This window comes from Phodopus roborovskii, unplaced genomic scaffold, assembly GCF_943737965.1.
Source record: "Phodopus roborovskii unplaced genomic scaffold, PHOROB, whole genome shotgun sequence".
In the NCBI taxonomy this organism is placed as follows: Eukaryota; Metazoa; Chordata; class Mammalia; order Rodentia; family Cricetidae; genus Phodopus; species Phodopus roborovskii.
Genome location: NW_026125281.1, coordinates 5,275,825 through 5,302,020, shown reverse-complemented (window position 1 = coordinate 5,302,020; position 26,196 = coordinate 5,275,825). Strand labels below are relative to the sequence as shown.

The following is a 26,196-nucleotide window of genomic DNA, read 5'->3' as shown; positions in this document are numbered from 1 at the left end:
GGCAGCAGACCTTCTGACTAATTAAAAACCACAGAAACACGTGAACACCTCGCAGGAGCCTGCAGACAGCTCAGACTCTGCAGAGACCGGCATATCCAGCCCGATAAGTAAATACTAAGACTGGGCTGGACTCACAGAGAACCTACACGCTGAAATTCATGTGGGGGGGCGGGGTGGGGGTCTGACGGTCCGCATAGGAGGAAAGCCGATGAAATTTCCTTGGAGCAACACTCCAGTAGAGGGCTAGAAAACTTTGAGAGGGTGCCGACACACCCCCACCCCCAGGACTTCTGGGCAGAAATCCAACCCAACACGGAAAGGGCCACTTGTTTGAAGCTCTCTGAGACACTGCACGCGTGAGGAATCTGATCTAACCGGTTTGGACTGGATGGAAATGCCAGCAGCTCTCCCTTTAGCATTTGGCTCCGGAATACCTCTCAAGGCAGAGACAGACCCAGCGCCCACCCCAGAAAGAACCTCCTTTATTTTCTGCCTTTTGTTCTTTGCTCTTGCATAACCACATATCTGTTTGGTTTTGGTTTTTCGAGACAGGCTCCCTTTGTGGCTTTGGTGACTGTCCAGGAAGTAGCTCTTATAAACCAGGCTGGTCTCGAACTCACAGAGACCTTCCTGCCTCTGCCTCCCGAGTGCTGGGACTAAAGGTGTGCGCATAACCACATATTTTAAAGCTTTTGCACTGCTTGGGTTTCAATTGTTCTGTTTCTATGCGTATTCTATTGTGTCCTCTGTACTATTTCTTACCTAAAACCCATATAGTTTCCTTCTCATACCTACCTTGCATTCTCTTACATGTTAATCCCATGAATTCGAGAAAGACCCCGGGCCCAAATCAACCCAAGCTTTATTTGTGTACACGGACTGTCTCCCCCTGGGGTGGGGTTCAAGAGATCATCATTGATGTGGGGAAGACAAGGTTTTCTTAGCTCAGGAGTGGGGGGGTCGCTCCAAATGGTGGATTTGGCAGGCAAATAAGCAAGGGGGTGTGGTTACAGAAGCAGAACATAACCATAACAAGTTGGTCATAACAACCTTCTGAAACAAAGGCATGGTGCTAGGTGGCCATAACAAGAGCTGTGGCAGCTACAAAGGGGTGGGGTGGCATCGCAGTGACTAAATAATGAGGAATGCAGTCGCGTCTCGTTGGTGAGTCAGGAAAAGGGAAAGCCGGACTTAGGGCTAAGAGAACACAGGAGGTAAGCCTTAAGGGCAGGGAGGGGGTTTCAAAGAAATGCCCACTTCACACACATGTGTCATCTGTGTTTAATACATTACATGCACACGTATCTGCAGGGGATATGATCTTTAGAGGATATCTGAAATCATAGCAGACCAAACCCTGTACATACATGTATACATGTGCTTAAACACGCGTGCGCACACACGCGTACACACACACGTTATATATTAGACACAGTAAGGACTAAATTGAATGATTCCAACACTATAATACAACGAAATTACATGTGCCTCTACTCTTACCTTTTAAGTATATTATTGAGTAACATAAAGGCTACTTGGTCACAAGCTCTGTAATAATGTGACAACCTGACAATCACGAAGGCCACTAATTGGCTATTGGGCAGGTGGTATATACAGTGTGGATACTCAGTACAAAACATAAGTCACCACCCCCCCCCCAGGCCAGACGCACAGGGAGCCATACGATTTCATCAGCAGACTGAGAACAGAACTCAACTTACAATTCTGCTTTCTGATACCCACCCACCCCCCTTTGCTGTGTAGTGGAAACCATAAAATCAAAACAGTAACTAATAATAACACGCCAGCATTCCACAGGGAAGCCTAAATGACATTTCCTGCTAGCAAAAGGAGATATACATCCTTCCTCGTAAAAGATGCATCTGCAACCCTGGGCAGTGTCAGCACCAGAAGCAGCACCGGTAATCGGAGGGTTCCCGTGCACGCGGAGTTCGAGCAAGTGCCCTTCCTGGCTTCACACTCTTCACGTTTCCTGGCTCGTCTTCTTCTGAAAAATAGCTCGAGTGTTCTGTATGCAGTGCGACAAAACTTCTAGTAAGCCAAGAAACAAATGGTATGAAGCGAGTCTTAAGTTGGCGGGGGAGGACTCCAGCTATTTTAAGACGCACTTCCCCCCAACAGAACCTTTAATGTTTGCCTTAAATTAAGAGACGGGGGAAGGGGAGAGAGGAGACAGCAATCACCGGTTTATTTCCCGGGGCTGGGATGTAATGGTTTCTTACTAGTCTTTAGCATCTCTGTTGTTTGTATGTTTGCTTTACTCTTGCTAGGCTTGCTGGCTTCACCATACTGTCTAATTTGTTTACTGAGACAGATGCCACTGTGAAAGTCTACACTGTTTGCTACTTCAGTTTCCACTAACTAAGCCAGTCCCCCCCCCCCGCCCTCTCTCTCTCTCTGACTTCGTTTTCCAAGGAAGAAAATATTGCAATTAAGACTGAACCCTTCCCCACCGCAGACTGGACAACCACGGTGGTAGGTTAGCGTGCTTAGGTTTTAGGTGAGTGGTAGAGCCCAGTCTTTGGCAGGTAAGGCCACCTGATTACAGTACTTTATCGTGCGCACATGCGCGCGCGCGCACACACACACGCGCACACACACACACACACACACACACACACACACACACCCTTGCTTTCTCATTGGGGAAGTCCAAATGGCTGACCCAGGGGTACTCCCAGGAGCCAAGTTTGGCCAGTCTGATGTCCTGACACTGGACTGGGCCTCCTGGGGAGGACACCTGCCCAGATGATGGCAGTGTGGGGCTCCCTGGGGTTGTCCACCATGACAAGTCTCTCAGCTGCAGCGGCTGCCTGGGCTCCAGGTCCAGGTGCTCTCTCCCTTCGCATTTTAAGAATCTCCTTTAATTCCTATCACTAGCCAAGGGTTCCAAACAGGAGCCTGAGGTCTACCCCTGAGATCCCTGATAAAGGGGGTGGCACTTTTATTTTTATTTTTAAAGAAATGTCCCAGAATGTGTAACTTCAGATGGTTTTGTTAGGCCAAGGGTACTCTGCCACCGAAGCCTAACCAGACCTCTGCCCTCCAAATTCAGGCAGCCTGCCTGTATCAGTAACTTCGTTTCACTCCATATTGTCAACAGGGGTGGCGTTAGGATTCATTTCGAAGTATGTTTTGTTTCTTCACAGCGCAGTTTCTTTTTTTCTTTTAGTGTTTTAGAGCCTCGGCTCGCACATCAGCTGTATGCTGTACGCTCTATGGTAGAGTGGAGCTGGTCTCACCCATAAACGTAACAAGACCACAGTCGTAGTTTTACATTTCTCACAAACTACACGTTCAAAAGAACTGAAAGAAACGGGTAAGCTAAACTTTCAATAACGTATTTTATTTAACGTATCGCATTTAAAATGGTATCTCTACGTACAATCAATATGCAATTAAAAATGAAGTATTCTAGCTTTACACACTGCCTTTGAACTCCAATGTGTATTTTACACCTAGAGTGCGCCTCTGAGCAGCCATAAATTTCCACCATGAATGTTTCTGCCCAGTGCTAGCCACAGTGATTAGAGCCCATGATTCCAGGGCTTTGGAGACCAAGCCAGAGGAGTGAAACTCAGGGTCAGCCTGAGGTATAAATAAACTCATGTGCTACACAGTGGGGCTCTGACCCAAAACCTCTGAGAGAAAGGGCAAGGGAAAGAGGTGGAAAGATGCACAGAGACAGAAAACACTGGCCCACGTATAGACTTGACAAATTTAACAGTTGAGAAGGCAGATAGAGCTACGGTGCGGAAAAACTTCAGTGCCTCTGACAAATGTATTGAGAAATGGGTTTTTAATTACATTAACTAAAATTAAGCACAATTAAAATTCACTTGCTTTACAAGCTCATTTCACAGGTCTGGTGGGGACTCTGTGTCCCCCTCTCCCCCCTCTTCTCGAGCAGGCAGCGCTCACCAGGCATGTGGGTGGTGTGTGCGCCAGGATACGGGATGAGCTTACCATATGAGCCTCCTTTCTCTTGGGCATCACTGTCCAGTGCTGTCTTTACTTCAGTGTCTAACGCTGTTGCTTTAGTCCAATACTGTTGCTTCGTAGGCTTGGTCCAATCTTGTCACTATTTAAGGGCACAAGGCAAATCCTGCCAGTCTGTCCGTTGCTGTGCATTGAGTAAATACAGGCAGGCTTACCGATGGTGCATGTGAGATTTTGAAGAGCCCCGGGCATAGACTATTATAACCCTCATCTACCCCAGCCCAGCAGGGGCAAGCATGCTGGTTAAGTGTCGACAGAAAGCGTGAGAAACACCGTGAGAGAAAGTAGGGTGCCATAAAAGCAAGTACCCAGTGAGAAGATCTAATTTAGTCTCGGAAATTATAAAAAAAATTCCCAAGATAGAATATGTTAGCTGGAACGGAATCTAAAGAATGAGGAGAATTTGGTATGTGTGTTGTGCGGGGCAGGAAAAATGCCGGCACAGAGTAAGTACCAAGCACCTGCCGAAGAATGGGACCACTGGGGACCATCCAGCCCAGCACTGAGATTCCCAAACACTAACAAGGGCTCGGAGACCACTACGGCGGTGCAGAGTTGGCAAGAAAAACCCCATGACTCCTACTACTCCAAGCCCAGCACAGCCTTGCTCAAGGGTGTCGGAAACCCCAGGACATCTGGACATCTTGCATAGAGACAGCTGTCATTTCACAGTCTATGATATGGCATGCAAGATGCCTAACTTTATCATTTACTTTCATTTAAAGATAATTGTGGGCAAAATTTTACCCGAGATGCATTTTTAATTGCCGGTGTTTTAATATATTTACAAAGTGCGGGCTGTGAAGCGTTTGAAGTTTTTTTTTTTTTTTTTTTTTTTTTTTTTGTTTAGTTTTGTTCCCCCCCCCCCTCTGGTTAGAATGCAAGAGAGCATAAAACAGGAAAGGATGAACATTCCTGTGAAGACAAAACAGCATTGTAATGGCCTGCCAGTGTGCACTCAGCTTCCTAAGTGGCTGAATCACACACGGGAGAGTCCTGCTCAGCAGGCTAAACTGCTTGTGTTTCCAGAACTTGGGGAGATGTGCGCATTGCCTCGCTTAAAGCTCAACCGGCATAATAAACGTCCATTACAGCTCCCTGAAGATTTTCAACCCTGAAACTCAATTGGAACTATCTATATATACACTTACTGAAGACTTCTCTCCAAAGCTATTCTAGAAGTGTGTTTACATTTATCACGGGTGACTTGGATGCACACAGCGGCCTTTGATTTTGCATAGATATTTCCCCCAATTACCCTAGGTATCCCCCAGAGGTGACTCATAAGCTGAAATAGGCACTAAATGTCAGTAGAATCGGGTTTCTTTCAATACATATATACAAAGGATCAATAGAAACACAACAGTGAACAGAGCAGATAGTTCTGACTACGTCAGTCTAGAAAGGTCTTCTAAGATGCTACCAGCCCCTTTGCATTTTTCCCTGAGTCCACACATGACTTAACTGTCACATAGGAGACAACTCATGAAAGAGGTCTCTGCCAGCTTGTAAGCTTTGCAAAAGCATTTACATCTTATGTGCAGCTCACTAATCTAGATGCCAAAAGCTTGGGCTTAAGTAGCCCAAGCTGCCAGCTGCTTGAAATCGTCATCGTCCTCTGTCTTCCTGGAAGACGCTGTAAACATAAAAGTGAGAGAAAAAAAAAGAAAAATCAGTCATCGGTGTCACTTACTCTTCAAGCATGGGAAACGGGTGGGGATTACATATAAGATGTGTCTTACTTATCCCAATCATGTGTACGTAGGTACGTACGGAAAGCCACAGGCTTTCAGAACCTATGTGGGCGCAGGACGCGGGGCTGGGAACAGACCTGCTCGAGATCGGTGTACTGAGGAGGGCATGGCGGGCTTCCTACTGGGCTGTGCAGGGAGGGAAGATGATGGCACTTCTGGAAGCTTCATGCTTGTCATCTTCTTATTCAATTCCTCCTGCTCCAGTTCCTCGAGTTCTGCCAGAAGCTCATCCTGAACATGGGAGAGAGAGAGAGAATTAACAGAGTTAATGTATCAGGAGGTGGATTTCCCTAAACAGAACCAGGAGAGCATCTGCTACCCGACTGATGTGTGGGAACCCAAGGAAACAGAATACTTATTTTAAAACTAAGCTTTTCTTTCTTTCTTTGCAACACTGAGCAATGATTAGAAATGAGCATTTGGGGTTGTACAATTTTGTTGTAGTTAATCTTATAATACTTCAGTAAACAGCCATTCAAGTAATTTGTGGTATATATATAATCTCGGGTTCTGGAAATTTACACTTTGACTGTTATTTTTCTGGTATCTCCTCTCTCTCTCTCTCTCTCTCTCTCTTTCTCTCTCTCTCTCTCTCTCTCTTTCTCTCCTGTTGAGAATCTTTGCAATTTTAATTAGAAGAAATAAATATTTCTACTTGAGTTAATATTACTGAAAATAAAACAAGCATAGAAAAATCTATTACAGAGAAAGTAAAAAAAAAAAAATACCCAAAAAACATAGTTCCTTTATCAAATCATTGAAGTCAACATAAGTGGTATGTTTAGGTGATTTTGTTCAGAGTGCTGGGGGGTGGAATACAGCACTACCTGGCTCGTGCCAGGCAAATGCTCTACCACTGAACTATGTCCCCAGCCCATATGTTTGTGTTAATAAAACTGAAAATTAGTGTAATGTATTTTTCCTTTAGAGTGGCCTCAGGAAGTCTGACTTAATGAGGCTATTCTCTACCCAACACCTGTAGAAGGTTCAGTCAGCTTGAGGCCTTAAGGGTACTGGTCACCTCCTGCCTAATCTGAAATAACTCACCTCTACCTAACTTGGGACTCTCTAGCACACATCAGCCCCTGCAGAAGTGAGTGGACGTCAAAAAACAGACAAACAAAAAACCAAAACCTTTCCATTATACTTGAGAGGCAGTCATAACGAGAAACTGTTCGATTACAGAAGGCAGAAATGCTAGGTCTGATCTTAGGTGGGACGTAAGCAAAGGGGCATCTTGTCACCCACGTGTGTAGTTGGGTAGAATGCCTGTAGAATGAGGTGTGGGCCTCCACGGGGTCAGAAATGACTACCACCCGTACACTGCGTTCCCTCTGGCCATCCACAGGGAAGCTGAGAAGTGTAGGCTCCCAGTAGGGAGCCATGAGAAAAGATCTAGCCTAACTGTGTGTCCATCCATCCAGTTCGATTCTTATTCACCCATCACCCAACAAATGTATTGCTATATCGTCACTGGGCAGTTCAAGGGCAAATCAGAACTCCCTACATTCAGGGAGCCTATTGTGAATTTATGCACGTGCACGAGTATCTTGAATTCGACTGTTTTGTTGCCGTTGTTTGTTTGGAGACAAGGCCTCTCTATGCATCTCAGACTGGCTTTGAAGTCAAGTCACTATGTGGCCCAAGGTTGACCTTGAACCTACAACCCTCATGATCTTCTACGCAGGGCCAGACAGTGGTAGTATTTGGGGCTTAGCAGGCCACACACCGTCCTGTTGCAGGCCCTTCTCTCTTGTGTTATACAGTTCCAGAGAGCGGAAGCCACCCTTGCCTCGATAGCGACACAAGAGTAGACTATGAGTGATCTGGCATGCAGCCAACCCATTACGTGTGTGAGTGATTCGCCTGCGTGTCTGTACGTGTACCACACGTGTGTCTGGTGCCCACGGAGATCAGAAGAGGGCCCAGATCCCGCAGGACTGGCAGTGTGGGCGATTTTGATCCACCCTGTGAATGCTGGGGACAGAACCCAGGTCCCCTGCAAAGGCAACAGGGGCTCTCAACCTCTGCAGGAGCCACCTCTGCAGTGCCAGCCACAGGTCATTCGTAACATTGCTAGCAGCAAACTGTCATTTCCTAAGACTCCCTCTTATCACTCATCTGACGGTCACACAGAAACAGGAAGCTGTGCTCTCCTGCACCGTTGGGAATGTGCCGAAGAATGTCCTCATCCTAGGCACGTGTAACCTGAGAGGAACCGCTGAAATTGTCATTGTAGGGCTCCGCCAGTGTAACTTTAGACGAACAAGAATGGAATGGGAGTGTAAATAAGGCCACTGCACAACCATTTGTTTTATAGACTGAGTAATAAGCAGAGGCAGCCTAACTCCTCATTTAACAGCCACAGAGCACACAATCCATCTGCTGCCCAAGGATGACACCGTCTCTATTGGGCCAGATGTGAGAGCACACGATCCCCTCATAATGGGGCTATTTATACTCCAACCATTAAAAAAAAAAAGTCACTAATTTTGCATAACCGCCTGTGCTTTCTTTCCCTTGATAGCTAAAAATCCCAATTAAGAAGCTGTTTGCCAAACTACAGCCAGCCATCTTTTCTTGAAATCGGCTACTAACACCTCACTTCCCACCTGGAAAACTACACTTCCAATAAACATCATTCATTTGTTAGGCAGTACACACAAACTCTCTGCTACCTGCCATGGGAAGCTGCCCCGGATAGCAGCCAGGGTACCACATTCTTTAGTAACCCACCTCGTCAAAGCCATCGGCGAACTGAACCCTCTGAGAGAACGCTTCTGAGATCTCTTGGGCGATGTCCTGCTGCTCTGTGATGTCTTGCATCAAGTCATCGATTTTGTTCAGATCCCTGGGGAACACGTTGTTGGGGTTTTAAGAGTTCCGCCTTACAGTTATGAATCTAGACTTAACACCACATGAAAGCAAGTCCGTTTCAGATACGCTCTTCAGTTACTTCAGCACCATAACGAAACCCCTGGTCCAGTGCTCACCAATTAAAAAATAATAATACAATAATAGTAATAATAATAATAATTTAGGGACCCCGTACAATCACCTTTCTTTTCACTATTACCTTCTACCTTTGAGACTCACTTGAAGTAAACTATCTGAGTAATTCACACTGTCTGTAGATCAATGTGGACGGTGCATGTGTTAGATAGAGTATTCAAGGTACCTCTGTGTGCAGTCCCTTGTCAGCTGAGGACCACCATGACAGCAAAGCAGCTCCCAGGAGCCAAAGTAAACTTTGGGACTGGAGAATCACTTTCCATAATAGCTCGGAAATGCTGACTCCTAGGGGGTTTTCCTTAGTAGATAATAGGGTTGGGCGCTAAAGACAGCGGAATTTGACCCAGCATGCCCTCAGGGAAGATACCACCACCTCAGCAAAGAATGCTGGCGAGTCCAGGCTCCGAGGTCTACGGACCAGGTTCTATCGTGCTTTTGTAACACTTTCTGACTCGACTCCTTCCACGAGTTCAGTGAGTGGGCCAAGCTGACCAGACAGAAAAGAAGGCCGAGCCCTCTGAACTCATCTGTTCTTTCAGTTTCTCAGACTCTACTAATATATTCAAATATATTGAGTATATTTTCATATGTAATGAAAAAGAAGACTTTTGTCATGTTTCTACCGCCCTTTATGCTCAGTTGTTATTAGAGTTGCAGTAAATGTATTTATTAAAAGGAGTACGTGACATGTATGACCAAAGTTTGGCACTGAGACTAAACTTCTCTCCAAAGAGCACTATTGTCTCATGCTACTAAGGGGCCTGGAGCCGAGCCTGGCTTTGCAATCTATTTCAACACAACTATAGGGGACTGGGAATACAATCGTGAGCATAATGACCTCTGAGGAGTCAGAATGACAGCTAGTGATGAGTTACCAAGGCAAGAGGATGGTCTTGAGGAGATCTTCATAACCCCAGCAGCTACCTTTGCCTCTTCCCATCCTCTGGGACCGAGTCTATATCCCTCAGCACTTACTGTTTTTATGCACCTGTGGACAGGAGTCTACTCTTACATCCCTATAGGCAAAGGACCAGGTCCCATGTCTGCATTCCCCACCGTGAACACAGACCCATGTCCCTTACCATATCGCAGAGTATTCACTGATGAGTGCTGCAGGAACTGTGCAGCATCTCTATATCTAGCATCTCTGAATTTCACAACAAGCAGAGGAAGTAAGCAAGAACTTTACAGGCGAGGGAACGGAGTCAGGGAGAGAGAGAAAGTCATTTGCCAGGGTATAGTCAACTTTGGGAATGGGAGGACAGCCAGAAAACTATAAACCCTGGTCCCAGAAATTAGTCCTTTATGTCAGTGGTTTTCAGATATTAGGTGGCCTCAGTCTTGGCCTGGGGAACGTGGGTAAAACAAAAGGTCTGATCTCTGGCTTAGTTCCAGGAGGCTGGGTATCTGCATGCTCTTGAACGGCTTTTGTCTAGACGATTCTCATACGCATACAAACATGCAAAGTTTGGCAGCCACGTTGCATACTTCACTGATGTTGGCACTGTTAGAATCACAGAATTACGGTCCTTCCTTACAGGTGGGATTTCATAAGGAACTGAGAAATGCTGAAAGGAACATTCTATACTTTCCTCTTTTGTTCCTTCCTTTTTTTTTTTAATTTTATTTTTGTTGCTGTAAACTCAAAACTACCTCTGAGAAGGCATTCCATTCACCCTCGTTGAACAGTCCTACCCCCCAAATGGTCATATACGTTCACACAGGTTCCTCCCAACGTTAAGGACAAGGAGTCCGGGTCACTCACATGTTTTCATGAACTGCCTTCATGGCCTTGGCTGCGAAACCCATGTTCCGTAAGACCTCAGTGTTGGTGTGTGAGTTCTCTAGCGCTTCTCGCTGAAACTCGATGGTAGACAGGGTGCCGTCAATCTGAGTGAGTTGCTTCTCAAGCCTCTTCTTCTTTTTCAATGCCTGCAAGGCAGCTAAATGAGGAAGAAACCGGTGTTTGTGTCAGAAGGGAGAGCTACACTTACTTAAGAGGCTGAGACCATGCATGCGCGGACTCAGAACCCCGGAACCTGAAGACATTAAACAGCCCCGAGACAATTGCAGGGAACACTTGTCCTCCATCTCTACACCAGGTACACTCTCTCTCTCTCTCTCTCTCTCTCTCTCTCTCTCTCTCTCTCTCTCTCTCTCACGCTCTGTCTCTGTTTCTTCCAAAGATCTGGTAAGTGTAAAAGGATAGAAAGTCAACATTCAGAGTCACAAAATGAGCCACAGAAACGTTGATGCTAATGCTGGATGGGGCTAGAGTATAGGTTAAATATATTCAATAAAAATATACCAATAAAAAAATAAATAGATATCAACCTTTACAAGAGGAAAGGGCCTTAATGGCTGTCAAATCTAGCTCCCTTTTCTGGAAGGCAAATTTACTAAGACTCAAATGCAGTGGCTTGCTAAAGGCAGGCAGTTTGTGGCAGCGAGAACCTAAAGTTTTGAGCTGAACACCTTGAGTTGAAGCGCAATGGTCCTTCAGATGGTGTGACAGGAGCCCAGGTGGCACTCTGCAAAGGGGCAGAGCCCTGCTTCTGAGAAACCATGTGAGAGAGTAGAAATATTCTGCACGATGATGATAATAATAATAGTAATAGTATGATGATAATAGTAATAATAGTAGTAGTAGTTCCATGCCAAGACATGACACTGGACATGGGCCTCCCTCTCAGAACACCCAGAGAAAGTGATGGGACTCTGTAATGTGGGGGGTAAAGCCCTGTCTTAGCAGACGTAGCCCAGCTGACTTCATCCGCTGAGGCATCTCAACCACGTGTTTCAAAGAAGCAAGGCATCGAGGTGTGCGTTCAGAATCGAAATTTGAATTGTTTAGCCTTAATCCTGTGTGAATAAAACCAACAGCTTCGGCACTGTTGAATCTGATGCCAAGACACTTGAAAACCACTGTGGCACATTAAAGCTTCTCTCGCGGTCCTTAAGAGAAGAGCTGTCAGTTCCTAAAAGCCAAGAAGTACAAGCCGCTCGCTCACTGATAACAGCTGGAGTGTCCTTGACTTTGGTTCCCAGTGCACAATATGAGAGAGAAACAGCTGCCTTACCCCCCTCCCCCAGAGGCAAACAAGAGAGTCAAAGCAAGCATTGCTTCTGATTTGGCAAAGGACTCTTTCAGAACCATGTAATTTCAGAACCAGGTATAATTCAATCTTCCAACCTCCTGCGTGTGCTGCTGAATAGCTGGAGAGACCTGGACAATGTATTCTGTCTACAACAACGGCACCTATTGTATTCTGTTCTGCATGAGATCAGCTGGCAGTTTGTCTCCTCCTCCCGTAACAGCGATGTGTGCCCTTAGCTCCGGAGCTGCAGTCACTCCCCGGGGACCAAGGCTGAAATGTAAGAATCATCCACGCAACCCAAAATTAAACCAGACCTATAGAATTCCAGGCTAGCAAGTCGCCAAAGGAGGAAGGTCTTCAGAAATCAATGCCACACAACTCGAGACAGCAGAAACAGTTGCCACGTCATTCATTATAAGTAACACATCCGCCTGGGCCTGGGCTCCCGCTGGGGCCTGCATCTGGGTTCAGGCTCTGATGCAGAATTCAGGAGATGGGGAGAACCGACCCTGAGGATGGGAAAGCTGGGAACCGGCCCCACCCCTTGCCCGTTGCTGCAATGGGTGAATTAGCCGGGGCGATGCTGGAGAGATCACCCTGATGGTGAGGATGGGAAAGGGTTAGGGTTAGGGATACAGTAGGGCCACCCCAACATCCACCCTTGTCTATCATCTACGGGAGCACATGAAGGGGCGGGGCCTATAGACCCAAAGGGGCAGATTCTCCTCAACACAGGTCAACCATAGGATATCCAAGTGGAGTCCCAGTGAGGGCCCAGCATCAATGGTGTAGCAGAAGCCAGAGGCCTCGACCCAGACCAATGGCTCTTTGCAATGAACACTATATGGACCACAGGGGCTACCGTGTCCCACTACAGCCTCCACGACAAGATTTTTTTTTCCTTTTTTCTTCTCTTAAATTTTCTTGTGTTGGGGAGGGGTTGCAAGGGCGGAAGGTGAATACGAAGGGGCAGGGAAATGAAAGGGCAGGATCAAGATGAGTGACGTAAAAGACATAAAGAATAAATTAGAAAAAAAGGTTAAAAAATAAATCTTAAAAAAATAAAAATAAGGCATCTTTACTTTAAAGATTATATCTATTCTCCTTCACTCGAGGTGCACAAACGGGGTCACCGTTAACGCCACAAGAACCTCCGAGAGGCTGACAAATGCGACAACGTAGATGAACCTGTCTGTGAACTACACACCTGAACACGATTGCCCCTGTCTTGTCCTGGAGCGGACGATGAGCTCTTGAGAAGAACTAAATAAGGAGCCCTCCCCCCCCCAAACTCAGCCACCTATGAGACAGATGCCATACATAATTGCTTATGCCTTCTTCTGCTTTTTTACTGGAAAGCCTCACGATCACGTTTTATTGGAAGTTTTAGTACAAGCCCTGTGCTTCTATGCAAATTACCCATGAGGAGATGCCGGCTTGGGTGGTACACGGCTTCAGTTCCTACCGTACAACATAAACAGAACTGTTCAAAGTCATGGGTGGGTGAGATTCCAAACAGCTGAGGAAACAAGGTAACAATTTAAGACTTCTGCCAGGACCACCCCATTATGAAATTTCCCTGAACTTTTACACTTTCAATAAGAAGTGTTCTTTATTCATCCATTTCAGTCTTAAATCACATACTCAATATCTACCACGTGCCGGGCATTGTCGGGCTCTGGAGGACGAGGAAATAAGGGGGCAATTTCAGTGCGGCAAGACATGAAATAGGCACTTAATCACCTATTCCTCATTCCATGAGCCATACACATTTGTTATGGGTGGGGTGGGGCTCAGTGAGAGAGGATTTGTGAAGCACTTTGGAGGCACGTGGAAAGACAGGGGAGGCGGCATTCATTACCACTGTGTAATGAAGAGTACTGGGCACGTGCACAAATCACACTTGGTCTCTAGTGACAGAGAAGATGTAGAGGAGGAAAACAGGAGAGATCTATGAGGTGCAGTGGGCTCACAGACATTTCAAAGCTCCCCACCCATACATACTCAACACACTGATCAATAAAACACAGGGCGTCTACCCAATTGCAAATCTCAGACCAATGTGAACTTCCTACCTTGGATATATGGGAACTATATACCTTGAAAATAACACAGCTCACACCAGCTGGTTCCTATGTATAACCTAAATATTTTCAGAGGTCTCTCCAGTAGTAAATTTCATAAAGAGAGTAAATAGCAAGCTTTAGGGGGAAAAAAAGCGCTAGACCACAACAGGGATGTGTGGGTTTGTGTAATGGGAAGAAAGGCGCAGTAATCGAGATAAGCGAGCCACTAATCCTGAACCAATCTTTGCATTTTAAAACATAAGTGATTGATTAATATCACACAGTATAAACACGTAGAAAGCCAGGCTGATCTGTACACTGTTCCTTCTTCAGAGAGGAAGGAGAGAGAGCATGCAAATGAGCCAAGAAAATTGAAATAATTTTCTGATAAAAAATGAAGCTTCTCTCCTCATTCTAGAGATGAAACCAGAGTATCATGGAAAAGAATATTAGATGAGGTAAATCTGAGAGGAAATTCGTGATTCAAAAAAATGCTATTGTCCTCTGGTTGTCAATAATGTATGAATTTCAAATGGCCAGTAAAATTCTCATTCATTCTAATTTTTTCAGAGACTAATTGCCAAGCAGGTGAAGTACTCAGTTACTGAAGAAACATACAAACAAATTCATTAAAATCTACTTGATATTCTTTGTAAAAAGCCAATTAAATTGTTTGACTCCAGGCAGAATACTTAACTAACTAGAAGTGTTTATTTTTATTTGCTACTAGTGTTATTCATAACCCCACAAATTAGTAAACTTTATGGATCATTTATGATTTAAAATGTAGGGGAAATGAATGGGTATGAAATTAGTGAACATTAACAGAAAATGTCAGGAGTAGCAACTGTGCTGAACTTCACAAGGGAGATATGTTTACGGATGTAATTTATTTGGCATATATAACATGTTTATATAATTATTTTGTACATATTTAATATAGTTCTATATTGTAATTGTAAAATGTACCATGAGAAATTAGAGTTTTAAAGTCCAAAATATTTAACAAGTACTCGATTGAGTAATTTTATCAGAAGGGGCTGGAAAGATGGTTATGTGGCTAAAAACACTGGCTGCTCTTCCAGAAGGCTGAGTTCGATTCCCAGCACCCACAGTGACTCATGACTGTCTCTAACTCCAGATCCAGAGTTTCCAATTCCATCTCTTCTCCTCTGTGTACACAGGCAAAACACCCATACATATAAAATAAAAATAAGTTTAAAAAAATAATAATTTTATTATCCTAAATTTCTATTCAAGCGTAGTGTAAATATGTAAACTTGATTCATCTAAGGTAGATGTTCAGTTTTAATCTTTTTAGTCAAGAATTTAACTTCTAATGTAAGATTTCCAACTCCATCAGAAAATGATTTCCGTTTCCTTGCCTGTAATTTTAAAAGCCAATGTGTTCACACTTGCTTGCTTGAGTGTTTTCTTTCCTGGATAGTGATTAACTGTGTTGACATTGGTCCATACCAGGCTAGGCTGAAGAAGTGATGAGGAAGGTTCCACAGAGCTGCGGAAAAGGGCTTCTCCCACGCTAATGCACTCCCAGATGCTCACTGAGAATGCCTCCAAGTCAGAAAGATCTGGAAAGGTGCTTAGCAGTGACAGGCAGAGTCAGTGGTGCAGATGTCTGAGCTCCTGGGACCTCGTAGCTCTAGAATGGCTCTGAAATGTTTCTTTTCACATAACTAATTCCCTGTCTAAGGGAAACACCCAAAGTCTGCGGTGCAAGAGAAACAACCAGAAAATGGCTTATTATGTGTTTTCTCTCCCTTTTCAAACTTTGAAACCAACCGTGTGTTTGTTAGAACATCCACCACATAATAATCAGAAAAAGAGAAACTAAAATAGCAAGCTTCTACTAAGTGTGAAGGGCCAGAAGATCTCAGGAACATGATTTTTAAAAAATCCTCAGTGTTATCTGTTATTTCAAGTATCTATGTCATTTTATCCCTTTAAAGAATATTCATATGTACTTAGGACTACAGAAAAGTAGAAAAAGAGGAAAAAAGAAAAAGGGAGGAGGAGGAAGAGGAGGAGAAGGGAAAGAAGAAGAAGGAGCAGCAGAAGAAGGAGCAGAAGAAGAAGAAGAAGAAGAAGAAGAAGAAGAAGAAGAAGAAGAAGAAGAAGAAGAAGAAGAAGAAGAAGAAGAAGGAGAAGAAGTAGAAGAAGAAGAAGAAGAAGAAAAAGGAGCAGCAGCAGCAGCAGCAGCAGCAGCAGCAGAAGAAGAAGAAGAAGAAGAAGAAGAAGAAGAAGAAGAAGAAGAAGAAGAAGAAGAAGAAGAAGAAGGAGCAGAAGGAGGAGGAGGAGAGGAGGAGCAGACGAAGAAAGAGGAGCAGAGGACGAAGGAGACATGTTGACAGCTGTGCTGGTTTGAATAAGAATGGTCCTCATAGGCTCATGTATTTAGACATTTGGTTTCCAATGGTAGAACTGTTTAGGAAGGATTAGGAGGAGCGCCCTTGTTAATGGAGGTGTCTTACTTGGAGTTGCTTTGAGGTTTCAAAAACCCACACCAGGACCAGTCTGGCCCTCTCTGCATCCTGCCTGTGGATCAGGAGGTGGGCGCTCAGCTACTGATCCAATGCCATGCCTGCCTGCCACCATGCTCCTTACCATGATACCCTCTGAAACCGTAAAGCGAGCCCCCAATTAAATCATTCCTTCTGTGAGTTGCCATAGCCATGGTGTCACCTCATAGTGAGAGAACAGTAACTTAGGCAAACATCAAAGTAGATCACCCATGCCCGCTTCAAAACTGACCTAGAAAGCAAAAGAAAGTATTAGGTGCCAGGCCTTAAAGGTGATTGACCACAACATGTTTTTTTTTTTTCTCTTATGAAACTGTCTAACATAAGTTGCTCTGAATACCAGCAAACACAATGGTGACACTAAAGACACCATGAGCAGCTCACAGTACCCCATGCCACAGCTTCTCACGAGTGTCTATGGCTTATGGTTATGGCACAATCACAGAGTGAGTAGTAAGTTTCCTACCTAACTCTAATTTTCTGTGGTTAAAGCAACAAAGTGCAAAGCAATGAGAAGAAAACTAGGAAAATCCATGTCGCACATATTTGAAGGAGGATGGATTCGAAAGTCTACACTCTTAAGAGGTTGGAAAAGAACACAGCGATTGCTACAGTCCAATATGCCTTCCCCGAGACGGAAACTACTAAACCAACCTCATGGCTTCTTTCCTTGGTGGCACGCCGGTGTGTGCCTTCCATTCCAACCCATAACAGAACCATACAGAAACAACTGAGAGCATCGATCCTGTCACTCATTCTCAATCTCTTGGAACACAGTCTTCTGGTGTTCATTGTAAAAAATGAAAAGGTGTTCAGTGGATCTGATGAAACTAACACATTATCAGTCCATAAAACACCACAGATGTGTGTCAATATGTTAGGTTTGGAAACATAATTGACAAGGTATATAGGATGTGACCAAAGAAACAGAAAATAGCAGAAATGAGATGCCAAGGGCTAGAAATATAGGCCAGTTGTTTAATATCTAGATGAAAAAACAAATCTCTCATCAAGCGTTGATCTGTCAAAAAGCTGTCACAAGACACGGCCGATCCTTAGATGAAACCATCTTGGATTGACGTCTCTGGTAGCCTTGCATCTGTCTTATATGAAAAGGTCTGATTATAGCTGGTTCGACATACCTAAGACAACTGGAGATGTCGTTTAATAAGAATAAATGTAAAATACTAGATACAACCCTAATATACTGATTTGAACGAGGGAAGGAGATGCAAATAAGTATGAGAATTGTGGAGGTTTGAAGGAAAATAGCTTCCTATAGGCCCAGTATCACCCTCTCTTTCCGCTGCCTGCCTGCCGATTCAGAGGTAAAAGTCTTGGCTCCCTACCTCTCCAGCATGATATCTGCCCGTGTGTTGCCATACTTCCTGCCATAATAATAACATACTAAACTATAGGCCAGCCCCAATTAAATGCTTTCCTTTATAAGAGTTGCTGTAGTCATGTTGTGTCTCTTCACAGACATAGGAAGCCTAACTAAGACAAGAATTTTAAATGTTTATTTATTGTTTTTTTTCCTTCTGCCTCTGTGTGTGTGTGTGTGTGTGTGTGTGTGTGTTATGTAAGTGTGTGTACACACATGATACGGTGCATGTTCGGAGATGAGACAACTTTTACAAGTTGGTTCTCTACCTTAGAGCCATGTGAATCCCTCTATTTACTTCAGAAAAACAAACAAACAAACAACAACAAACCATTTAAGGAGCAGCCAAGAAAACAAAAAACATGTTTCACGCCAAGCTGTATTGTACCTAAGCATGTGGCTGAGAGTGTAAGCTTTATAGAGTCCTTGTCAGGGACCAGAAGTACATGGAGAGAGGGGAAAGTCGGAGGTTTTTAAATAACAGCGTATGTGAGTGGGGATCCTAGGGCTAGTGTAGATTCCTGAGGTTAGCCCACTGCAGAGAGAATGTCCAAATGGAGTGTCTGGAGTAGGAAGGGGGTGGCTATTTTCAATCAATTTATTTTGACGAAGAGAGAGGGAAGTTGATTGGAAAATAACACCGTGCATTGGATACCGACTAGTGTTCTAGTTATACAACTAACTCAGTTTTCTCCGGGAGCTAGCATATCCTAAGAGTAGCACAAACCAATCAGATAACAAAAAGTCAAGAAAACATCATGTGATAATGGCTGGCTGTAAGGAGTATTGGCTATTCCATATCTAAAGGAATCCTGGAACCATGATAACCATACACTACTCATGAAAGCCAACCATGGAGTCAACCTAGATGCCCATCAACAGGGCAAAAGGTGGAGAAAACGTAGTAGGCATACTGTGCCAGTCAGCACTCTGTCACTGTGGCGAAAATGCCTGAGAAAACCAACCTAAAGGAGGAGAGGACTCTTTAGCTCATCATTTCAAACTACGGTCCACAGTACCTATTACCTAGGACCTGAGGCTAGGCTGGACATTATGGCAGAGGGGCAGGTAACATATCATCTGATCACTTCATGGCAACCAATAAGCTGGGGAGTGAGGGAAAGTACAGGGGACATAATAGAACTCCCAAGAGCACACTCTTCAAAGAAGCCCCACCTCCTGAGCTTCGATCCTCTTCCAACAGCCAATCAAGTGATGCCCCATCAGTGAGAGAACCAATGATTTAAAAAAAAAAAAAAAATTCCAAACCCCACTTTGCATATTGCTAAACTGGGCCCCAAGCATAGTTTACCATGTGGCCTTTGGGGAAATAGTCTAAATACAAACAACAACATATACACCAGACATTGCTGCCATACAGGACAGTGAAATTCTCTCCAGTGCAAGCAAATGGATTTAACTAAAATGTTCCATGTTAACCAAAACAAGCCACTCACAAAAAAAAAAAAAGTATCTCATGTTTTTACTCATGTGAGGAAACAAATGAATTAAAAGCAGAAATGGGAAGAGAATAGGAAAAGAGGACAGACTCATCAAAAGTGATTTTTTTGCATATATATATATATATATATATATACACATATATACATATATATATATATACATTGAAATGAGACAGTAAGACCTATATTAATAATAATAATAATAATAATAATAATAATAATAAAAATCATAAGAACAGTATGACGCAAACTCAGGGTGGTAATGAGGTCCCGTGAGAAGTCCTCAAGTGTTTCTTCTGGAGTAAACAGAGGGCACAGGAAGCAGACATTTCTCATCCAGGTTTCTGAATGACAGCAGAAGGAAGAAGGATGGTAAGAAAACAGCTTGTCCCTCCGGCGTGGTGGCTCACTGAATAACAAGTCATATGTTTCAGCGGAGATCACTGAGTGTGCTCCAAGGTCACAGTGTGGAATCTACCAAGCAGTTCCTGAATTAGAACCCCCAGGGGTGAGCATTTTAGTTAAGCATCCGGAGAGAAAGCAAATGCTATGGCCCAAGAGCCACATGCCTTCTCCTCAGAAAGGAGGTCATCAGGTAAAGTACCTCTCCCAGGAGACTCCCCTGCAGTTTGCGACTGTCTCACTTGACTGACCTGCTTCTGTCCTGTGTGTGTTTGCCCTCGCTAGACTATCGTTCAACCAGATGGCTCCTCGGTAGCTCTTTTACACCAAAGTCCCCAGTGCCTGGGGTGGAAGAATCTGGCAAAGACAACTATACTAAAAGTAAAATCAACAGTACAGAAGGCTCCTCCCACTGAGATAAGAGTCCCAATCTATATGAATACAATCCCGGTGCACCCAGACTCCAAGAGGACATTTAACCTGTATCCGTTCACAGCCCAGGCTCCTAAGTGAAACAGCTTGTTTCCACAGAGGACTCAGCCCTGCAGACTCATTTCCAAAGACAGACAGACAGACTCCCCAGGAGGAGAGCACATGACTCCAGCTCTGTGATTCAGTGGAATCATGTAAAATGCCACCAAAATGCCCAAATCTGCTTACCCTGTCTTGACCATGTCTATTAACACGCTCAATACCATGGCCTACAGATAACCCTCAGCTGGATCCACACCTTCTCACATGATTACATACTTGGGAGTTCCTGCTCCAAATGTGTGATTTGGGGCCCTGGGCAAGATAAGCAGCAGCAATGGGAGTAGACAGGAGGAGGAGCCATGAAGTCATTAAACCAGGGCAGCACTCACTCCAAGGGTCACAGTTCCCTGGCCTAGGCACTTCACAGGCCTCTCTCTAGGGTCAGCATTGTAAGCCATCCTTAGCACAAGAAAGGCCTTCAAGGGATGGAGAGACTTGGAGAAGTGGCTCCTGCCCTCAAATACATGAAAAGGGATGGAGATTTATTCAACGCTATTGTGGGAGACAAAATGTAAGCCCAATTTCAACTTCAAGACATTGTTACAGACTAGGGACTGATATTTATAAAATACGAAACACTTTATACAGCGATATCGCTCATCCACACAGCTGAGCTGCTGTGTTATCACTGGCACAGGAGAAGTAACCAGATGGGCCACTGGCTGGTGTGAGGACACTCAGTTACCGTGGAGATTGTGATAAACAGGGCTGTAAAGCCCAAGCTCTGAACACCAACACCAAATTCTGCGTCAAATTATCACAATTAAATCGGAATATTATATTTTAGCCAAACCCCACCCAGCCTTCTATCCGGGATCCGGGATGTTACAAAACAGACCTCAAGAGGGAATAAGAACATATGCCTCCAAGGGGTGCTGCCAATCCAACATGTGAGCAGGGATTGGACGTATGCTAAGATAGCATGCATTTCAGCTGCAGGGACCACCAGCCTGGGGGACACTCTCTGACATTGGGTCCTGTAATGAGAAAAGTCCAGAGACCTGGTTTTGTCCCCTCATTAGCATTAGAAAATTAAGATGGACTGTGGTCTCCCACCCAGAATTGGGCAGAACCAGCTGGAAGCCCTCTTTTGAAAACCTGACACCTGACTCCCATTCCAAGCAGTTAGCTCTGAATCCCTGGGGTGGGGGGAGCAGGGAGGCTCTAACCTTCAGGTGACTTCAGCAGACAGGCAGGATAAAACAAGTGCTCTGGGTGGCATGGCAAAGAAGTAGGGAAATGATTAAGTGATGTATAGGTCTGATTTTTTTTTTCCCAAATCAATCACTAGCTATAAAGCAAGAAGAGTTCCAGCAATCTGAATAAACTGTGTTTAAACATCTCTGGCCTCCTGTAAGTTTTTTTTAATTAAATTATAAATCTTGCTCCAACTGCTCACTCCTTGGGACCAGCAGACCCTTGACGTCTCGACCACAGGTGTTACAGAGCTCTTTTTGCTTTTGAGTGCATATTCACACGTTCTGGTACACAGCAATGATGATCTCTAAAGATCTGAGGCCAGAGTTAGCTGCTTATGCATTATAATTCAACCAGTTCTCAGGAAAAAAACAAAAACAAAAACAAACAAACAAGAAAAAACCAGACCTGTGTGTATGCTGTTAAGCAAATATCCAGTAGTAAGTTGGCAAAACAATTTGTTTATCTGATTTATGAGATCAGTGCAGCTCTAACTCTGTCCTTTTGGGTGCTCTGGTACATGTTGATTAAAACACTGAAGTAAGAAGTGACAGCCCCGGGAACATGCCCCATGGGAGGCCCCAACCAGTGACCAGATACACTCCCTGGAGTGTGAACATTCCAGATTGAACAGATTGAACAGATACCACGATGACATCTACCTGTGGGTCCGAAAGATTTCCATCACCCGTTCAAACCTAAACCAGTGTAGTCAACCCACACATCCTTCAACACACATCATGCTTATTTAACTAACCATGCCTTTAGTGCATGCCTTTAATACCAAAACTTGAAGGGCGGAAGCAGGCTGATCTCTTTGAGTTCAAGGCTAGCCCAGAACTACACTGATGTCCACTACATGTAATTTGATACTGAAGTCCACTACTTAATGATTTGATATTCAAAGAGCTGGTAAATTGGAAGGGCTGTTTCCTTCCTGTCGTCATCCATGAACCTGAATAAGAAGTAGGTACTTCCTGCACCCTCTGTCTACTCCAGAAGATACACCTTAGGTGCTTCTCATGGGACCTCGTCAGCACCCTGAGTCAGCTTCTCAGGGAAGTTCATACAGCTCTTATTATATGGACTATTTGGTGTGTAGCTCAGGTCATGGGCTTCAGAGCAGTTGTCCTGTTTTAATTTACTATCTTCACTGTTACAGAGAGAAATCCAGGTCTCAAATAAATAAATAAATAGAATTTACTCATTTCGCCAATGATGCCAAACTCCCTTCAGGCATTCAAAGTTCTGTCAAAGCACCTGATGGTATAGAGACACTCATCATTGGGGAACGTGTAGTTTGTGATGTCATGCTACCTGGCCATTCAGCTAGGATGCTGACACATTAGGCAGCTATCCATAGCAGTAACACTTGCACTTAGAATACACGGCATCTCTGTGATTATGGTGTAAATTACAGCTGACCTGGCAGTCATCGTGTAGCTCGGGGACCCCTTCGGGCCCTCAGAATTGTGGGATCTTATTTTCCTATACGTCCGAAAGTGTTCTTAGTGGCTAAGGGAAGGGAATGGCTGTATGTCTAGTAAGTTATCTGGTTTATTTGGGAGCTATTGATGGTGCTTCTAATAATGCACAGGCCTGCGGCTGAATTCGTTCCATAATTTATATTAAAGATGGTCTCACAGAAGACAACCCCTGCTTATTCCCAGGGCCACTGGAGCCCGGGAACTCAAAATTCTAAATGATGATGGATCAGGTTTTGCTCCAATTAATTATGTGCTCACAAGAGCATCAGTAACTTCCCCGAGTTAAGGAAGCTGGATTGGTACTCGGCATTCCTTCCAATGTACTGTCCATGTTTATCACGTAAGCTTGTGATACACTTGAGGGCCAACCAGAGAACATTCCTGGAAACCAATGTGATCCATTTTACGTTACATTTCATCCTATGAAAGCAAATCCGTATTTTTCACAAATACCTAGAGGCAGATAGATGTTCAACCTCGCATGTTACCAAATAGATAAGTTATCACTGGAATCAAAGGCACACACAGTTCCAAATAAAAACGGCAAGGAGCCCGCGCTTTTGACGGACGCTAAGCAAGCCCTACGAGCGCACAAAAAACTGGAGGAAGGGTGGGGTCATGACCCCTGACCCTTTAGCCAGCCTTAATGGCATGGTCTCCGTTTAGAAAATTCCTGCCGAATAAGTGCTGCCCAAAATATGTTTCAGCACGGAACAAAAATAGAAACCAGTCCTTAGCGCTAAGCCAGACTGTGCTGTGGCACAAGCCACAGACAATAACAGAGGGGAAAGAAACGTGCCCTTTCCGTCCTGGGCAACAAGAGCATGCGAGTCTGGCCCACGTTTCTAAGAGGAGGGGCTTTCAAGGTCAGCCCCACCGGTTTAACACAAGAGGCATCACCAGGATGAGCTAATTCTTCCCAAGGCTAAGGATAGAGCACTTGCCCAGCACCAGGTTCTGCCCCAGGCATCCCCAAGACCACAGAAGATGAAGAAGGAAGATGGAGGGAAGAGGAGGAGGGAGGTCCTTTCCTTCCCCCAAACACGGATCTGGTAAAGAAGCTGACCTATGGTCACGGATGTTCCTGACCGGCTCTTGAGAGCTAATCTCTTCATTTTCTCCTGGGTTTTATGCTGCTGAGGCCCTATTCCTATCCAGAGAGTGAACTCTGACAGGGAGCAAAAGGTTGAAGGTGTGACAGGCTCACCAAGAGTCCTCACTGACTCAAAGTCCTTTGCGTGCACTAAACGCCAGTGGCGACGACGGGGACTTAAGATTTACGTCTCTGACTCTGCACAACAGGCAACTGAAGTTTTCGATAGCAGAGGGACAAGGCGAACCCAGAGCATATGAGAACACACTTCACCGGAGATTTATCTACACGCAAGCTGCACGTGTGACTTGGACACAACCACTCAGGAGGAAATTGGTATGTATAGTAATAAGAGTCACAACAGAGCTGGCTACAAAGTGGTGAGTCAAGGGTAAAACCCAAGGGGGGGGGGATCAAAAAAAACAAAACAGAAACAAAAAAAAAATGCAGTCACAAATTAAACTCCTCTGAGTGCCAATATTCTCAAAAAAAAAAAAAAAAAAAAGACTCAAAAGTAACGCACAAAATGACAAGCAACATACCACATAAAAAGGGATTCTACTAAAGAAGCACCAGAAAAACCCAAGTAGTGAGCCCGAGACCAGAGAAAATGATCAGCAATATCCATCCTGACTGTAAAGCTTTGATTCCGGGTTCAGCATAGATTGATTTCAGTCGTTTTAAACATTGCATGCAAATGCTGCTCGTCGCGATTACTGGAATTTTTGGCGCTCAACATATTGCCTGCCCCGGCAGGTGCCAGGCTCAGCTCATCTCAATCTCCAGGCCCTCCAGGAGGTCAGGTCGGTTCCTCGAGAGGCAAACCAGATGGCCTAGGGGAACTCAGGCGCCTACCTGGAGGCTGGGAGTGGGTGAGAGCGGCCTGGCCTGGGGCGCAGCCTACCTCGTTTGTTCTGGGATCCGTGCTTCTTGGCTAGGGCCAGTTCCCTCTGGATTCGGTTCTCCAGGTACTCCTGCTTCTTGGCCAGCATCTCCTCGGTCTCCCGGAGGCGGGCCAGGGCCTCCTGGGGGCTGGGAGCGGCGCGGGCCCGGGAGGAGCGGGTCCCTTTGAAGATCTTGCCCAATTTGCTCATGGTTGGGCAGTGGGGGGCGAGCGGCCCCGCGCGCGGCGCTCGGGAAGGGACAGGTGAGCCACACCGCGGCCACTGCGAGCAGACTGCGCTCCCAGGAGTCAACAAGTTGTTGAGCAGGTGACTCCCACTCCCGGGCATTTCCTGGCCCGGCCCCGCCCCGCCCTCGGATGGCCACCCCGGAGGAGGAGGCAGGGCGGCCGGCGCCACTGGCCCCTGGGAGTCGGGGAGCCGGGAAAAGTTGGCCAGAGAGAGAGAGAGGGACTGTCGAGAAAGAATTGGCTGGGAGAAAAGCAAATCCACATTCCAAGGGCCTCTGGCCTGGCTTGAAAGACTGGGTCTGGGTGCAGGTGGATATGCCAAAGCTTTTTTTGAGAGTGTGGGAGAGCTCCCAGTACTGCTGTCCCATCATGAAGGTCGTCTGGGCTCGCTCAGATGGCTTCTTGCATTTGTGCGGTCCATCCAGGAGGCTGATGTGTGCATGCTTACCCTGTGGGATTAGATGACCCTCCACAAGACTTCAAGTGGGTGGAAGATGGCGGCCACCTCTTTCTTTTCTTAATGGCAGGCAGCTAAGTCACCAGAGCGTTCCCACCTCTACCAAGGCTCAGACCGAAGGGGCCACCCGGTCCTCAGACTGCATCTCCAGCCTGCACCTGTCTCCACCAAACCTCAGACTGCCCCAGCTCCTCCCACCTTATAGTCCTCTCCAGGGCTGGAATTAAGGGTGTGAACTGCCACTGCCTTGCCTCTGTGGCTAGTTCCACACTCTGGTCTTCAGGCAAGCTTTATGTGTTAGATCATAAGCAAAATATCACCACGCTTGCCGAAATAGTTATTTCTGCACATTTATTGTGAAAAGCTTAAGAGAAGCTGCTAACTCATTTGCAAATATACGAAAGTACTTTGGTGAAGCTTCCTCACAGACCACAGATTGAAGGATGAAAACGGTTTATTTTTCGCCAACAGATGAAGAAGTACCTCAGAAGCGACTGTAACGGGCTAAATTCACACAAGCATTCAGAAAATGGAAGAGATTGCTCAGGCTTAAATCTTGG

At 45.2% G+C, this 26,196-nt stretch overlaps 1 protein-coding gene across 1 annotated transcript; it reads right to left on the bottom strand.

Moving 5' to 3' along the window:
• Positions 1-4,887: 4,887 nt before the first annotated feature.
• On the bottom strand, positions 4,888-25,167 carry Chmp4c (charged multivesicular body protein 4C). The gene is made up of 5 exons (XM_051196785.1): positions 24,952-25,167; positions 10,552-10,729; positions 8,511-8,625; positions 5,852-6,005; positions 4,888-5,656 (listed from the first exon to the last, which is right to left on the bottom strand). The coding sequence occupies exons 1-5, from the start codon at positions 25,139-25,141 to the stop codon at positions 5,595-5,597; spliced, it is 699 nt and encodes a 232-aa protein (XP_051052742.1). The 5' UTR covers positions 25,142-25,167; the 3' UTR covers positions 4,888-5,594.
• Positions 25,168-26,196: the final 1,029 nt, after the last annotated feature.

Bases quoted from the DNA above. Each gene is read 5' to 3' on its own strand.
- Chmp4c (XM_051196785.1), bottom strand. From the start codon at position 25,141: ATGAGCAAATTGGGCAAGATCTTCAAAGGGACCCGCTCCTCCCGGGCC. The intron at 10,730-24,951 runs GTAGGCTGCGCC...TTCCTCATTTAG, and splicing joins CGGATCCCAGAACAAACGAG to CTGCCTTGCAGGCATTGAAA. The intron at 8,626-10,551 runs GTGAGTGACCCG...CGTGTTCCCCAG, and splicing joins AAGGCAGTTCATGAAAACAT to GGATCTGAACAAAATCGATG.